General features: G+C 34.0%; 1 protein-coding gene across 1 annotated transcript in view; it reads right to left on the bottom strand.

Annotated features, from left to right (window-relative positions):
- Positions 1–18,160, bottom strand: part of DNAH7 (dynein axonemal heavy chain 7) — a 371,101-nt gene that overhangs the window by 273,633 nt on the left and 79,308 nt on the right. Inside the window, exons 2-4 of the mRNA XM_044669069.1 lie at positions 13,881–13,943; positions 9,357–9,462; positions 8,163–8,310 (exon numbers count right to left, since the gene is read on the bottom strand). Coding sequence (XP_044525004.1) covers positions 8,163–8,310; positions 9,357–9,462; positions 13,881–13,943 — 317 coding nt within the window. The remainder of the gene's footprint in view (positions 1–8,162; positions 8,311–9,356; positions 9,463–13,880; positions 13,944–18,160) is intronic.

Genomic DNA, 18,160 nt, shown 5'->3' with positions numbered 1-18,160 from the left:
CAATGTTAATTTTTTTACATGTAACTGGGAAATACTTAATGCAATACATGAAATTTTTTTTATAAAATTATGGGTATGGGTGAAAAGATGGGATGCATATGGGAGATATAATAAAGGTAAAAAATAATAATATTTACCTACTAACTTGGATATATGCATTAAATAACCAGAAAAGGTTGAAAGTGGCTCTGATTAAGTATTTGGGTCAGCCCATTAGTCAACCAACATTTATTAAGTGATCACCATGTGCCAGCAGGCATTGTATAGTAAGTACTGAGAATACAAATAACAAACTGAAAGAAAGACTGTCCCTGTTCTCAATGAGATGTCTTTGGTTTGGGCCTCCCCCCCTTAAACTGGAGGTTCTGGAAGGAATCAGCCTGAGATTAGGCATAAGAAGAGGGTACTTCCAATGTGAATAATAGCTTAAGGAAAGAGTGAGTTTCCAAGCTGAAAGAGCTTTCTATAGCATGGTAGGCAGTCTTATGCAGACTAGTTGGCAGTGTGGCTTGAAGAGAAATGAAAATATCTTTGGTCTAGGCATCCTCTTTAAAATGGAAGTTCTAACTGGAAGAATGTTGTTGTCTTTGACAATAATAGGCAAGTTTGGAAGAAGAGTAAGTTTTGGGGAAAAGATAATCAAATTCTGTTTTGGACATATTGAGATTGATATACCTATAAAACATCCAGTTTATAATAATTAAAAGGCAGCTGGTAATTTGAGAATGAAATTCAAGAGAGAAATATGACTTACAATAGGTCTGAGAACCATTTAGAAAGAGATGATAATTGAACCTCTGGAACTCTCATGTAAGAGAATGTAAAGGAAAAAAAAGAGAACAAAAATCAGGAGAAAACCTTGGTTGGGAGCTAAATTAGCATTTAGTTCATTAGATTTGACAATTAACAGATTATTGGAAACTTCAGAATGAGTGGTTTTAATTGGATGAAAAGGGCAGAGGATAGACTGTAGAGAGTTTAGAACAGAGGAAGAAGAGACACCAAGTGAGAGGAATTTTTCAAAGAGTTTGGTGGAGAAGTCATTAGTGGGGATAAGGTAGGATCAAAGAAGATTTTGTTTTGTTTTGTTTGTTTTAAAACATAGGAAACAACTTTTTGTTTATAGAGTTCGAGGAGCTAGTAGAGAGATCAAAGATAAGCGAAAAAGTGGATAGGCAATTTATTGGAGAAGTTGGAAGAATAAAGAGTTCATGCTGATCTTGGCAAGCAGAAAGGCCACTTTAACAGGGAATGGAATGAAGAAATAGTCATGATAGGGATATGAGATGAGAAGAAAAGGAGAGCTATCACTGAATGTCCTTAATTTATTTCAAGAGAAATATGAGACAAGTGCCTAGCTGATAGGGTAGAGGGAAAAGATGCTCATGGGAGGTTGAAAAGAAAACAGAAAGTTTTGACACAGCCAGAGAAACAATTAGGGAAGAGTAGAAGACCTGCCTTGTTTTAGATGAGGTAGCATAATGGGGGAAAAGAATAAGAATTCACACATACATGTGTGTGTGCATGTGTGTGTTTATATATATACACACACACAGAGAAAGGACCTTTTATGTGCCAGGTACTGCACTAAGTGCTTTTTATAAATATTATTTCATTTGATCCTCATGATGCTGAGAGATAGGTATTGTTATTAAATTAAATTATTTTCATTATTTTCATTTTATAGTTGAAGAAACTAGGGCAAATAAAAGTGAAGTGACTTGCTCAGGGTCACACAGCTAGTAAGAGTCTGTAGATAGAGGTCTTTCTAATTCTAGCTCCAGCACTCCTGTCCACTGAGCCACCTAGCAGTCATTTCCGTTATTTTTGCAAATTACTCAAGCAGCAAGCATTGTTTATTGATGTCCTCCAGCTCTGTGCAATAGCAAATGAGTAGAAGTAAAGGATAGTCAAAGTATGCAAGGTTGAGGTTTTGCAAGATATAATCATAGGACAAGGGGTAAAGGACATGAAAGTAAAGAATTATGTAGAGTTTGAACTGATTTACTAAGGGGTCAAGGTGGGGGGGGAGGGTTATATCTTAAACTTGACATGTCCAAAAGCAAACTCATCCTTTTCTCTAAACCCTTCTCTCTTCCTAATTTCTGCTAAGGGCACTGCCATTCCCTCAATCAACCAGATTCTCATCCTAGGTGTCATCCTCAAGTCCTATATTGAATCAGTTGCTAAATTCTAATAATTCTCCCTTTTGTAGGGGATTATCTATCTCTTCTCTAACACTGCCACCACCCTGGTGCAAGCCTTCATCATCTCCCACCTGGATTATCACAATAACTTCTTTGCTGATATTCTCTTCTTTACCCACTTTATTCCATCCTTCTACTTGCTGACCTAGTGATCTTCCTCAAGTGCAGATCTGATTATTACTCCTCCCTAACTCAATAAATAATACAACATAAAAACAAACAGGGAAAATATGTGGTAAACCAGAGGCAAATATGAACACAGTATTTAAAAATGATAAGTACCTGTTAAAAATCTTAAAAGGCAACTTTCTATATGTTGTAAGTAGTTGAGAAACATTACTAAGTAGTTTGCATAGAGAAAACATAACTTAGTCACTCAGGGAGATTCAACGAAATTAAAAATTAAAAACATGCACAATAAAATAATCCAAGTGGCACTTGAACTAGCCAAACTGGAGAAAATTAAAGGAGATGATACTCAGTATTGATGAAGTAGAAAAACTAGTACACTGATTATAGTTCAAATTGCTAATATGTCTTTTTAGCAACCAATCTGAAAATTGTACATAAATTTCAAAAATTATTATATCTTTTGACCTATAATTCCATTCTTATAATTTACCCTAAGTTTGTTATTAAAAAAGAAAAATTCATCGGTTCAAAGATTTTTATAGCAGCACTATTCGTAATTGCAAAACAAAAAACTGGAAGTAACTCATTCAATACAGGCAATGGTTAAATAAATTGTGGTTCATTAAATATCATAAAATACTGTAATGCAACTAAAATTGACAAGTATGAAAAAGTATGAAGAAAACTGGAAGGACAAGAAGTTCATGAAATAATTCAAAGTGAATGGATCAGAATAAGAACAGAATACCCACCTGACCACATGCATGGCAAAATGCTTAAAGGGCAAGAAAAAAAAGTTGCTGGAATTAGGGAACAAAGAAAAGTTATGGAATTTTAAGCCTTGTAATGATTTCATTTAAATATAAATAATTTTGAATCAAGATTAATTGGTTGATTGATGTTTAATGTTAATTTTATAATGGTGCATAAAAAGAATAGTGACTCATACAGCATCATGAAGCAATCAGTGACAAAGTTAATTGGAAGATTCATCTCAAGATTTACTTTTTGTTCAGCAGTTCCTCAATCCTTAGAGTAAAATTCTGGTTTACAGATGACTTGCTATATCCAGGTGGATTACTACTGTCTCCATTAAAACTTTCCTATTCCCTGGACCAGAAGAGCTCTCTTTTTAAACCATGATAGCAATTTGTGTGAATAACTCACAGCACTGATCACAAAATTGTATTGAAACATAGTTAATATTTATGTAATCTCCTCAAACAGATTATAAATTCCTTGAAAACTAAAGTCATATTTTATGTAACTTTGCACTCACTATTATCCCTAACACAATGCTTTCCACCAAAACTCAATGCTGATTAAATTAATTATGTCAAGAAGTTTATGTTGAGGATAGCCTTCTCAGTTTCAGATCTGGGGTTAAACTGTCTGCAGTTCTGAAGAATAGACAGATTACAGCATTGTTTTTATTATTCCAATCTTCTCTTCTTCACTTCCATTTCAGAAAATGTAGGAGGGAATGAGAGACAAAATAGAAATGAATCTGAAAGGCAGATGGCCAGTAAGAGAACCAAATGCAAGGAAGCTCTTTTTTCATGTCACCCAATGGCTAAAATGCACACATCACCAGATCTTCATTTTCTAATTTTTTGTTACATGTAGAAAGAATAATGTGAATTCTGCTTGGAAAAATTTTAGCAGACATCAGCTATTACTGTTTCAAATTACATATAGAAGGCAGCATTTAGGAGAAACATTTTTACTGATTTCCTCAAACTGTGGAGAACTAGAAATATACATGGGGGGAAATACACCAAATACAGTTTTAAAAATTAATAAATCTCCACATATGTCCCAAACCTCATTTTAAATCATTTTTGGAGGCAGCAATTTTAAGCTTTTATTAGCTTAAACCTCCAGTTCCCAGCTTTCTAAATAATTTAATGTAGTGCCATTTCTTTTGAAGTCTTCTACAACTATAAAAATCTCAAATCACAATCTATATGGTATGCTTACATAATGTTAAAAATCCATAGAAGGTTCTTGTTGAGAGAATATTTATTTTGTAATATTTCAAGGTGATATTAAATAGAAAAAGTAATTTAAATTTAATACATAATATGGCAAGGTAACATATCATCCTCTATTATATGATTATGATATGTTTAAAGAAGAAATTAATCATGCTTGAATTTATCCCAACAACCAGAAAATAGTAAATATCCTCAATAAGTCACTAATATTCAAGGACTATAAGTGAAACAGAATTTACAGGTGAATTTAAAGGAACTGTGCTGTTAGCCAAAAACATAGTTTACTCAATAAATGATGGTGTAAGGTTGCCCATATTAGGCAAAATGGTGGAAATTTATCTTCATCATTTTCTGTGATGTTTCTCTTCTTGACCTCACTCTCTCACCTCTTCTTAAGAGGTAGGGGGAAGTGCTTGTTTGTTTGTTTTTTAAATAAAGTTTAATATATCACTCATTTTCTGCATTCTAATTTGAGACACATCACCAACCACAACCCAATACTCATATTTTCTGTTTCCTCTCTTTCCCCCTCCTATCTCAACATATTTTTCTTCTAACTCCACTTCTACTATTTTCTATCCCTTTTCTTCTTGCTCCCCTTTCCAAATCATTATTTCTCTTTCTCTTTCATTCTAATGATATGGACAATAGAAACAAAATTATAGAGGCAGAGTCAAAATAAAAAGAAAGAGAGGTATTGTCCAGGGCTTGTTTCTCTTAAACAATGCTTTATTGTCTTTAAAGGAAATTTTTTTAGAGATTGTATCAGAGATGAAGAGCTGGGAGAGACCTTAGAGGACATCTAGTTCACAGGTGTGAAATGCACCATAACACCCTCACGTGTAGCAAAACCAGACAAAAGTGTAATTGGGACATATTCAATAAAATAAATGAGAATACAATAAAATCAATAACATTACATTTTAAAACTAAGTCAACATGTGGCCTGCAGGAATTCTTTATACAGGGATTGATGGCCCCTATTTCTATTTGAGTTTGATTGCACTGATCTAGTCCAATACATTAATTTCACAAATGTGGGAAATGAGGCCAAGAAAAGTTGTGACTCCCCCAAAGTCACAAAGGTAGAATAAAACAGGGCTAAATCATTATATAATTCATTTGTGTTTTAATTTTTTCTTTTAGCCTGTTTTAAACCCTTTCCAAAGAAATTCTTCTCTTAATTTTACTTCTGAATTTTGTAAATCTAGAGGCAGAATCCAAAAAGGAAGCAAGAGACAAATGAGTAGAAAGTTTTATATTTTGTTTTTCAGTCATTTTTCAGTCCAGTCTCTTGAGGACTCCATTTGAGGTTTTCTCAGTAGAGATACTAGAGTGGTTTGTTATTTCCTTCTCCAGCTCATTTTACAGATAAGAAAATTGAGGCAAGCAAGGTTATTAAGAGACTTGCCCAAACTCATACAGATAGTGTCTGTAGCTAGACAAGTCTTCCTGACTCCAGCTCTAGCACTCTGTCCACTAACTGCCCATTTGTAGAACATACCTGAAATAAATTAACCAGGGCCCTCCAACTCAGAGCCCAGCCATAACTACTTCTAATAAAAAAGATGTGACAATAAATGTAAATTTCTGGAGGTGAGGGATTATGTCATTTTTGTCTTTGGACACCTAAATGCCTTCCTTATAGTAAAGTCCTAAGAAATATCTGTCAAATTAAACTAAATACAATCCCTTAATAGAGTAATAAAACAAAAGCAAGTCTCAGACATTTGAAATAAATATTCATTAGGCCATGATTGCATGTATTTGGCTTGATAATCCTTTTTGATAAGTGGAAAAACCATCTGAATTGACTGCTTACTTTCACACCTCACTTTAACTTGCTGCTAACTTTGCCATTTTAAAGACTCCAATTTCTAGTGTCAACATTATTGAATGGACAAAGCTATCTGATCTCCTAAAGGGAATTTTAGATATTACTTGCTAGGAATCTACACTTCCATGATGGCTGTCTTGTTAAAGAGTTTTACACCCTAATTTGTTTGCTTATTTGGCATCACAGATCCAAAACTTTCATCTTTGAGCAAAAATATAATATTATGTACATAGAAATTTATAATTGCAAACACCCTTACATTCCTAATCATTCTTAATACTTCTGAAATACTTTCATATTAGTTATCTTTTTCTATCTTCATCTTCTTAATCACAAATATTTACACAACATATTTAAAATTCTTTTTCTACCACCAAATGAGCCCAAAGTGTCAATTAACTGATATAAATTTTTTATGATCACAATAAATTCAAACTTTAATTCTTTACCCATCTCATGTCTCTTCTTTTCCTCTTTAATGTATTTCATTCTAACTGGCTTTTCTAATTTACATACTTACATCCCTCAACATTTCTACTGTCTATGCCCAGGATCTTGACATACTAGGGAGCAGGGTCTTTCTTTCGCCCTATTTTTCAGAGCTAAGATTTGATTTATGGTAGCACAGGAACTTCCAGTATCTAGAGATCGGATAAATTCATAATGTTGGAGCATAAAATTTAGGGAAGGTCTAAGCAGCAAATAAGAGAATGTAGTCCAGGCTGGGAGTCAGTTATCAGGGAGGTACATCAGGAGGATACAAGTATAGATTAAACAATAATCAAAGGAAAAAATCTACGATTGGAAAAAGCTTGTTGGCCACACGTGGACTTTTAAAATCATATTTAAATAGATAGGGATTCCTGGGATATTTCACCTTTGATGGCATAATATATGTTTTCAAATTGCAATCCCCAATTGTCTTTATTCCCCAACTTCCATACTGTAATGCCTTCAGAGAATTGGCGATAATATAAAGTGAATCAAATTTCCCTGCTGGTCAATGAGGAGCCAGTAAGGCTGACTAACAACAAAAAGAAGACACTAAAGTCAGGATAACATTAAAAAACTCTTCACCCTCTGTGAAAACATCTATTTACTTTTTGAAAGTGCAAATCTTTAATAAGACCTTTTGAGCATTTTGTAACCATAAATGGCTGAAAATAATCAAAAGTCAGTATTCCTTTTGCCACCCTTAAACAACAGGCTTATGATGCCTCCCATGTCCTCTCTTTTTCTGTGCAGATGTCTATTGCCATTTCTACATCCTTCAAGTCAGAAGAATGTCTGCAAATGTAACGTGGTTCTATGGAGAGTAATTATACCACACTACATGATTGCACAAATAATAGCAAGGGCCCTGACAAAACAGTCATCATTATTCAGTGATAATACCATCCAGAGAGTAATAAACAACAAAATAAGTCAAACCAGGGCTAATGGATATCAAGCAAAGGCTAAAGAAAGAAAAGAGATGCAAGAGAAGGCAATGATTTTCACCTGTGGTGTTCTCTGAGAGCATTACAAAATAAGCCTCCCACTTAGGGCAGGCCCTTCTCCCATTGCTACTCTCCCTGTTCAGTAGTCCCTTTGCCCATCACTCTCAGCAGACATCACCTCTAGGTAGTCACACTGAAGAAACTTGTGCTAGATACCATTTCCCCAAAGCCTCAGTGGTTACAACCAAAATTCCTACAGTTCCTCTGATGAACCAACACAGATCATTATGAGATCTTTAGGGTGTCCACACCTCTTAGGAGCTGAACTACAAATTAGATAGATTTCAATAAAGCTGCCATGAATAATGAGCACTTACACATTTAAATATATTGAAAGCTAGATATGAACACACAATACTACTTTTATGCATAAAGATCTGCTGGTAATGCATCCTTCATATCCTTAGGTTTTATATCCTTAAAAATTTGTGAAAGTTTTTAATTGTGCTTGACTAATAAAAACAAATGTGTAATCATTCAAAGGACTTACATAATGATGTTAACAAGAGCACTTCTAAAAACTTCACGTTCTTTACGGGGATTTTTGGTCCTTCCTTTTGGAGATGGTCCAGGCTGAGCTTCATCAAATTGTTGTTGCCGTTTTTTGCCTCTTCTTGCAATATGATCTTTGAATTCCCCTTAAAAATAGAGATACATAAAAGATGGCTACTAAATGATGACAATTAACACAAGTGTTCTGAATAAAATGATATTTTAAAACTAATTCATAGTTGAATAATGTGAAAGCTAAAACAAATAATTCTATCACTGAGTCAATTACTTATTCTTATCTTTTCATAATTAAAATTTCAATCTATTGCAAGAAAATGTCATTTAAAGAAAATAGGTGTCATAACTAATCATAATTTAAGGTAAAGTCATACTCAATTTCCAGCGTTATCTAAGTAATCTTTTATTGTGCTTAAAGTCTCTCAAATGTAAAAGTTATGAATAAAATAAAATATAAACCTATTTTAGAAAATACACAGAACCACACTACATTGTTACTTCTAGGTTTAATGATATTTGGTGAGCATATTATAAGGGTGAAAATAATTTTAAAATGTTTTCATTTACTATGATTTTCAGAAAAAACTTATATTTTTAAATAAAATCCTTTTAAGGAAAAACATCCTAATTGTTCATGCAAAAGATATTAAATATGTAAATTCTCAGAAGTCTCTGTTTGTAACATGTCTAAGTAGTATTAAAAATCAAAGTTCCTAAAATAATTATTTATGTCATTCATAACTATCTGAAATAGTTAGTAGACGAGGTCATTGATTTCTTTAAGAGAAAACATTTAGATGTATTTTTTTTTTCTATTAGGTAAAATGTCATGTTGTCCAGTCATTTGAGTCATGCCCTTTTGGGGTTTTCTTGGTAAAGATACTGAAGTTGTTTGTCATTTCCTTTTCTGGCTCATTTTATAGATAAAGAACTAAGGTAAACTGTGTTAAGTGACTTGCCCAGGGTCACACAACTAAGAAATGTCTGAGACATTTGAACTCAGGAAGATGAGTCTCCCTGATTCTAAGTCTAGTGCTCTATACCCTGAGCCACCTAGCTGCCAAAATACCATAGTTTGCATCATATTTTTTATCTGGACAAATTTCCTTACATTTCTTTTTTAAATTTCATTAATTTCCTTATAATAAAAAACTCTTCAAAATAAAGCTCTTACCAGGAGATCTTTCATTTTTGAGGGTATACGCTTCTTTTTCTTCTTCCTGGTCTACTTTTAAATGGAATGAAGGAGCTGCCTGTTGCCATTGGGGCTTAGCACTTATCTAAAACAATAAAATCGTTAAGAGAAAGGATAATTATGGATGTTTTAAGTTTTTCATAAATTCTGAGTATATTATTAATAGTGAAGTCTTTTCAAAACAGGTCTAAAGTATCTGAAAATGATAGCAATACTTGAAGAACAGAACAGATCATCTAGGATCAAGTTATATATATGAATATATTATAGGATGTATTACCAAAGTCACTGCAGTTGATCCAAACAAGTAACAATTTAGGGCCTAAAGGAGAAGTTTCACTTGCTGGCACTTTTTATCTTTTGGAATTCCATATATAGAAGGTATCCTTCTGAGATTATTTAGTGCAGATGAATTCCTCAACAATCCAGGATCTAAACCCTTTGTTGTTGCTCTAGGATTCCTGTAAACGGCTACTATTCATTTTATGCTTACTCCAATACTTAAGAATAGTAGTTGGGAACTGTAATGGGAATGGATCAAGATCAAGATGTCCTCTGTATTCAGAGTTCCTACTGAATTAACAGAAACCACAAGAAATGGATGGATGAACGGGGATAGGAAAGGGATAAAGAATACATATACAAGAAGAAATTAGACTTTAAAGGAAAGTAAAGAAGAAAAGAATGTCTAATGCATGGAGGAGACTACTTTCTCTGATTTTTCAGACCTAGAAAGACTACATCCAATCTCCCAGAAACCATCAAGAGATGGCTTTGCTCTGAGCCTTCTAGAGCAAGGTTAGGAGGGCAAAGAAAAGAATCTTTTCAGTGATCACTCCTTGTACAAATTCCTCTGAGCAAGACCACAACCTATTTGTCCCTTAAATATTATTTGGGACGGGGAAATTCTTTCTCACAAATACCATTCAAGACAAACAGTCTATTATAATACCCTATATTCTAGGACTACTAAGGAATTTATGAATTACCTTTTCCTTCTACTAGGGACTACGAATAATTAGGTTAAAGAAAATAACCAAAGAAATTTCACAAGAGCAAAATCTTATAACCTCAAGAAAAAAAATCATGGCATCTGTTAGGATAAACCTGTAAAAAGTCCCTCAACCTACTGTTCCTAATTTTCTATAAATTCTATTACTTATATTATTATATAATATACTATAATATAATAAAGAATATAAATTCTATATAATTTCTATAAATTCTAATAGTCTATAAATTTTTCTCTCAGATAGTGACGTACTCCTACAATATACATTCACTTTCCCACTATAGCCTTCACAAGATTGAAAGCTCAGTAAAAATCAACATGTTGAAGCATCATTTGTATTTGATAGTTGCTGGGGTCTCTTCCAAAGCTGAGATTATGTGATATGGCTAGACTTATTGAGTATAATTCAGTCATTTTTTTCAACCACGTTTGACACTTCATAGCCCCATTTGGGATTTACTTAACTAAGACAGTGGAGTGGTTTACCACTTCCTTCTTTAGTTCATTTTAGTGATGAGGAAACTGAGGCAAAAAGGGTTAAGTGACTTGTGCAGGGTCATACAGCTAGTAAGGATCTGAGATAAGATTTGAAGTCAGGAAAATGTCTCTTCCTAACTCCAGGTCTAGCACTCTATCCACTAGGCCACCTGATTGTTCATTGAACACAATAAGGAGCAATGTAAATGGGAGTGGATACAAAAAAAGGATGTAGAAAAAGATCAGAATTAAGTCCTCAGCACAAAGGACCTAGAAGCTATTAAGTGTCTTGATTTTCTCTCTCACAATCATAACTTTCTAGAGTCAGGTTTGGCTCTCTTCCCTGGGTGGCTGGGGTACTTTCAAGCTTTAGTCTTTTCCAGCCAGGCTTCAGACCTTTCACATTGGTTAAATGATCTACCCAAAGCCACAAGCAGAACTTAGATCTGGATCCTCCTCAGTCCCAGGCACCCCTTACCCTACTCTAATGTGTGATGTCCTACCCTAATTTTATGCATAGTAACTTTTTCAGCCAGAATATTTAATTAACCCCATCTCCTAAACCTGCTGAGGAAATGGAAATTGTTGGTAACTATTTCTTTTCTTTTTTTTTTAATTTTTCCAGATTAAATGTCAATGCAATTTTTAATATTCATTTTCTGACATTTTGTAATCCATGTGCCCTCTCTCCCTCCTCTCCCTCCTTTCTCCCCAAGCAGGCAGATAAAAAGACACAAAGAGAAAAATTCATAAATGAAATAAAATAAAGAGTGATATATTTCCATCTGCTTCTGTACCATCTTTTTTTGGAAAGATTTCCCAATTACATGTAATAACAATTTTCAACCTATATTTCCCAAAATTATAAGATCCAAATTGTCACCCTCCCTTTCTTCCCTCCTCCTTCCTGGAGATGGTAAGCAATTTGATCAGATTATACATGTATTATCATGGAAAACAAATTGGCCATTATTGTAAGAAAATATTAATTTACAACCAAAATCCCCATATAAAAATACAAATAAACTAAAGTGAAAAAGAGTATGTTTTGATCTGCATTCTGACTCCAACAGTTTTTTTTCTGAAGGTAGATAACAATCTTTGTAATAAGTCCTTCAGCATTGTCCTGGATTATTACTAAGAATAGCTAAGTTGATGATCATACAATATTGCTGTTATTTTGTACAGTGTTCTTTTGGTTCTACTTATTTCACTTTGCATAAGTTCATGTAGGTCTTTCTATTTTTTTCTGAAATCATCCTGCTCATCATTTCTTAAAACACAAAAGTATTTCAGCACTATCATATTCCACAATTTGTTCAGCCATTCCCCAACTGATGGACATCACCTCAATTTCCAATTCTTTGCTACCACAAAAAGGGCTGTTATAAATATTTTCATACAAGTAGGTTCTTTCTCCCTTTTAAAAAATCTTTGTTGTATATGATAACTAAATCTGTGTTACTTCAACTCATTGTTCCCAGTTATGCTTTTGGGGACCAAGTACAACAAAAGCCTCATCACTATTCAATCTAGCCAGCTTTCAAATATTTAAAGACATTTATTGTGCTCCTGCTAAGTCTTCTGATTTCCAGTTGAAAACATCCCCAAGTCCTTCAATTTATCCTTGAATGGTATGATTTTGAGTCTATTCATCATCATCATTGTCCCTATCTGCCCTTCCTAAAAAATTAAACAGAACTCTGTACTCTAGATGTGTTCTAACTAGGAATAAACAATAGCATTGGCTTTGTGGGAGAAAAATTTTATTTTTGATGAAGACCTAGTAGTAATACTGTGGGATCAAAGGGAATGCAAATTTTTATAGCCCTTTGCCCATAGTTCCAAATTGTCTTGTAGAAAGTTTGGATCAATTCAGAACTCCACCAACAATGCATTAACATCCCTGTTTTGCCACATCCTCTCCAATATTTATCTCTTTCCTTTACTGTCATATTGGCCAATATGATTGGTGTCAGATGGTACCTCAGCCTTGTTTTAATTTGCATTTCTATAATCAAGAGTGATTTAGAATATTTTTCATATGATTATTAATAGCTTTAATTTCTTCATCTGAAAACTGATCATTCATGTCCTTTGGCCATTTGTCAATTGGGAAATTACTTGTATTCTTATAAATTTGGCTCAGTTCTCTATATATTTGAGAAATTAGACCTTTATTAGAGAAATTCATCATAAAAATTTTTCCCAGTTTGTTGTTTCCCTTCTAATCTTGGTTACATTGGTTTTGTTTGAACAACTCCTTTTTAATTTAATATAATAAAAATTATTCATTTTTTATTTTCTAATTTTCTCTATCTCTTGTTTGATCATAAATAAATAACTATTTTTCCTAAGAAATTTGTAACACATTTCTTAAGAAGCTAATGAAGTTGTTTTCTTGAGAATCATACAGCTTATTTCAAATTTGAAAACTTTCAGTCCTGAAGAAAATGTATAAGCATATGTAATTGTAAGGAAATACTATATACTATAGTGCAATGAGAAATAATGAGCTGGATGATTTCAAAAAACATGAAAAAGACTTATATGACCTGATGCAGAGTGAAGGGAGCAGAAGAAAGAGAACATCGTACACAGTAAAAGTAAGAATTTTTGATGAACATCTGCGAATGACCTAATTATTCTCAGTAATACAGTGATCGAGGACAAAAAAGTCTTATGATTAAAAATGCCATGTACCTTCAGAGAAAGAACTTATGGAATCTGAGTGCAGACCAAAACATACTATATATTATTTTCTTTCTCTTTTTTTCTTTTTTGTTTGAGATCTTTTTTACCACATGACTAGCATGGACATGTTTTGCATGATTGAGCATGTTGAGTCTATGTCAGACTACTGACCATCTTCAAGGAGGTAGGGAAGAGTGGGATGGAAGTGGAGAATTTAGAACTCAAAATTTTTTTAATCACTGTTAAAAAATGTTTTTAAATGTAATTGGGAAAAATGAAATGTTATTCAAAAAATGAATGAATAAAAAATTACATATTACCGTTGACAACCTGGGCAAAAATCTGGTTGGTGTTTTGCGCCTGTCTTTATGTGGTTCTTTGTGCTATATGGAAATAAGGAAAATAAAAATTGGTTAGTATGCAAATAATAAAATTTTAGATCAATTACACAAATGTAGACAGTCTTTTAAATTATCAACCATTACAATGTACTTCCTTTAAAGAAGAAGAAATCTAAAAGCATTCCTAAGGTCAACCTTATACAATTAAAAAAAAGTTTGTCTTTAAAATAGGTAAATCTTTTGCTTCCCCCAACCCCACCCCTATTTTTTAGTGATACTCCTTTAATATCTATTCCATTTTGACAATACTCCCACTTCTTTATGATGTTACTTATTTTATTGCCGATAGAAGATGAAGTGGGCAGAACTAAAAAATGTATATGCAGATACAATAACTATAACAATATAAATGGAAAGCATAACAAAAATTTAAAAATCAAAACTGAAAAAAAGTTCAGCATTTCCTACCCAAAGTATCTAAAAAGGAAAAGTCCATACCCTTGCCATTCTCATTCTGCTTTGAGCAACCATGAATTGCTATACCTTGAGCCCTGCCTATTGAGGAACTCCCCAACTTCCTTACCTACATTTACACTTCCAACAGCCAGTAGCTTGGTCTGCTCTCACTGCTGAAACTTATTTGTCCTGAATTTCATACCATTCGACCATTCTCTTTGAATTCCCAATGTGAAAATTTACAATCTCGTCAATTAATCCACACTAAAGGAACCATTTGGTTTTGTTGGAACAAAGATGAAAATCTTCATCAAACTAGAACAAAAATTAAATGATAATATGGCAACTCTATATGTTGTCTTGATGTGAGGTCTTGATGTCTTGACCTGAATTCTTCATTTCTTGCCCGTTGAATACCTCCCTACTATATATCCTCTACTTTCACCTCATGCTCTATGTGTCTAAAACTAAATATCTACCCACCAAAAATCTGTCTCCATCCCTACTTACTTATTTTTGTTGACAGCACCAACCATCATTTGGGCCACCCAGGCTTAAAGTCTCAGTCTTCTGTGACTCTTCACTATCGTCTCCCACATTCAATCAGTTACCCAATACCATCAGTACTGCTTCTAAAATATTACTCAAATTTTCCCCCTTCTTTCCACTTCTACTGCCATTTACCCATTATAAGCTTCATTATCACTTGGAATAATTCAATGGTCTCCTTATTGGTCATCCTGACTCTATTCTCTCCCTTCTCTATTCAATTTTATACTATCTCCATAATAATCTTCCTAATTTTTCATTCTATCTCCCATTCAGAAATATAACTCTAACTTCTTAGCCTGTCATTCAAAGTTCTTCACAATTCAACTCATTTCAACAAACATTTTAATTAATGTATTAAATGTCTACCACATCCAAGGTATTGTACTAACTACGTGGGAGACAAAGTTAAAAGTGAAAATCTTTCCTTTAGAATGACTTATTCTATTCCTACAATCTGGCTCCAACCTACCATTTCAATTATATTTACATTAATTCATCTTGTAATTTCTTTATTCCAGCCAAGCCAACTTTGTCGTTGATGTTGTTCAGTCATTTCAGTTGTGTTAGACACTTCGTGATTCTATTTTGGGGTTTCTTGGCAAAGATACTGGAGTAGTTTGCCATTTCCCTCTCCAGCTCATGTAACAAATTAGATAACTGAGGCAAACAGGATCAAGTGATTTGCCCAAGGTCCTATAGCTAGGAAATTTCTGAGGCTGGATTTGAACTCGTCTTCTAGACTCCAAGCCCAGACCTCTAACCACAGCCCCTCCTAGCTACCATTTCCTAATCATATCCTATCCTTTCCTGGGCTAGAGTTTTGCTATAGGATGTCTTTTCCCTATATTTCCTTCTGTTGAAATGATTGCCTTCAGCTCACACACCACCTCCTACTTCAAGTCTTCACTCATCCCACTAGCTGTAAAGGATTTTAATCTCTTCAAAATCTCTTATGCCTATCAACTATAATCTACTTATCACAAATCTAGTTCAGGTCTTTTTCAGTGCTTACTTGGGTCAAATGCTATAGCTTCAGAAGTTTACAGAAGCAGACTTGGTCTTCCTACATCCAGTGCCTCCCCTATCCATACTACCATCCACGTCCACATGGCTACTGAAGTGATATTCCTACAGCCCAGATCAGAACATGTCCCTTCCTACTCAAGAAGTAGTGGCTCTGAATTGCTTCTAGAATCAAATACAAATTATTCTTGCATTGGCATTTCAAGTTCTTCACAATTTGTCTCTAGGCTACTTTCCTAGACTTTTATATACTCTACAAACCGGACAAAAACTAGTCTATTTGTTGTCTTTCAAATGTGACCAACCAGCTCCCCATTCTGTGTCCCTCGTATCTGGAATGAACTATCTCTTTGGCCTTGCCTCTTAGAAACTCTAACTTCCTGCTAAGTTCAGCTTGATGTCACCTCCTACCATAAGCCCTTCCTCAATCTCCCAGTCACTGGACCCTCTCTCCTCCTCTCCTCAAATTGCCTTATATTTACATTGTACTCTTAGCTGTGAATATGCTGGTTTCCCCAGCAGATTGTAAGCATCTTGAGAGTAAGGACTTTTCATTTTTGTCTTTGTATCCCTAAGACTCAGCACACTGCCTTGTTTAGAGTAGTGCTCAATAAATACTTGAATTTGCTTTACATCTTCCTTGAGTATCTCACACCACTATATCTAGAACTCTCCATTGCACCTACTAAAAAGTACATGACAGTATATTTACTTCCAAAAAGCAACATATTAGGGAAAGCAATTTGGCTCTATAGATAGAGAGCCAGTCCTAGAGATGGAAAGCCCTGGGTCCAAATACGGCCTCCTGGGCAAGTCACTTAACTACAATAGCTTAGCCCTTACTGCTCTTCTGATCTAGAACATATACTTAGTATAGATTCTAGGACAGACAGTAAGGGTTTAAGAAAAAGATAATAATAGAAAGTAACCTCCTCAAGACAAGTAATATTTTATTTTGTCACTCAGCGGTACCTGAGGCAAATATAATTGAAGCTCAATAAATATTTTTTGAATTGAACTTAATGTAAAACACAGATAACCAGGTTATAGAATCATAGAAATATAACTGAATAATTGAAACTTTATAGGCCATCTAGTCCAAACCTCTCATTTCATAGATGAGAAAAATAAGATCTAGTGACTTGGTAAGGGCTATTTAGAAAAGTGTGGACAGATCCCAGTCAAGCCACGAGCAGTTATAGTCATGATTTCCAAGTAAACAAACTATGTGAACCTCATAGGAAAAAATCTATCTTTTTTAAATCCGACAGAACTGCAGCAGACTTAAAATGTCTGATTTAGTTTATATTTTTAAATTAACATAAAATGAACTGAACAGCTGCATGAGGTTTATATTTCTTTTTAAATATCTGACTTTAAAGAATTGAAAATGCACACACTGAACTTTCCCATCCTTGAACAATGCCATCTCAGAACCAACTTTCCACTAATGAGATGAATATATTAAAATTTCCTTCAACAAATATGGATTTATCACTGCTCATATTTTCAAAAAGAATGAATATATAAGTAAATGTCAAAGAAAAAAAGCAGTTCATTTTCTGAAGTTAAATCCATTCTGTTTACTTAAGCCATAATTTAAAACAAAACCACTATTTTCTCCTTTTCCAAAAGGGAAAAAAATACTGATCTAGATTTTTATAAACACAATAAATATCCAGAGAAGAGCAGAAATCATGTTTCAACTAAAATAGTGTGAGAATGCCCTCTGCTGCTTTAAAAAAAAGTAGTATGTATCACCCATTTTATGAACTTATATCAATGCTTCCAAGGTGTTGCAATCTCAGAAGAAATATCCAAATAAAGGCAATTCAGTATAATGTGTTGTTTTCAGTGGATTTCTCCCATTTTCATAAAATGAAACAAATATTTCTAAAAGTTACTCTTGGGGTAGCAAGGTTGCTCAGTGGATAGACTGGCAGGCTTGGAGTCAGGAAGGCCTGGGTTCAAATCTAGCCTCAAATACTTCCTAGCTGTGTGACCCTGAGCAAGTCACTTAAATTCAATTGCCTTGCCCTTACTACTCTTTTGCCTTGGAACCAATACTTAGAATCAATTCTAAGACAAAAGGAGAAGGAAGGAAGGAAAGAAAGAAGGAAGGAAGGAAGGAAAGAAGGAAGGAAAAAAGGAAGGAAGGAAGGAAGGAAGGAAGGAAGGAAGGAAGGAAGGAAGGAAGGAAGGAAGGAAGGAAGGAAGGAAGGAAGGGA

Source organism: Gracilinanus agilis, chromosome 3 (genome assembly GCF_016433145.1).
Source record: "Gracilinanus agilis isolate LMUSP501 chromosome 3, AgileGrace, whole genome shotgun sequence".
In the NCBI taxonomy this organism is placed as follows: domain Eukaryota; kingdom Metazoa; phylum Chordata; class Mammalia; order Didelphimorphia; family Didelphidae; genus Gracilinanus; species Gracilinanus agilis.
Note: the sequence above shows the minus strand (reverse complement) of the source record. Positions and strands in the feature narration are given on the sequence as shown.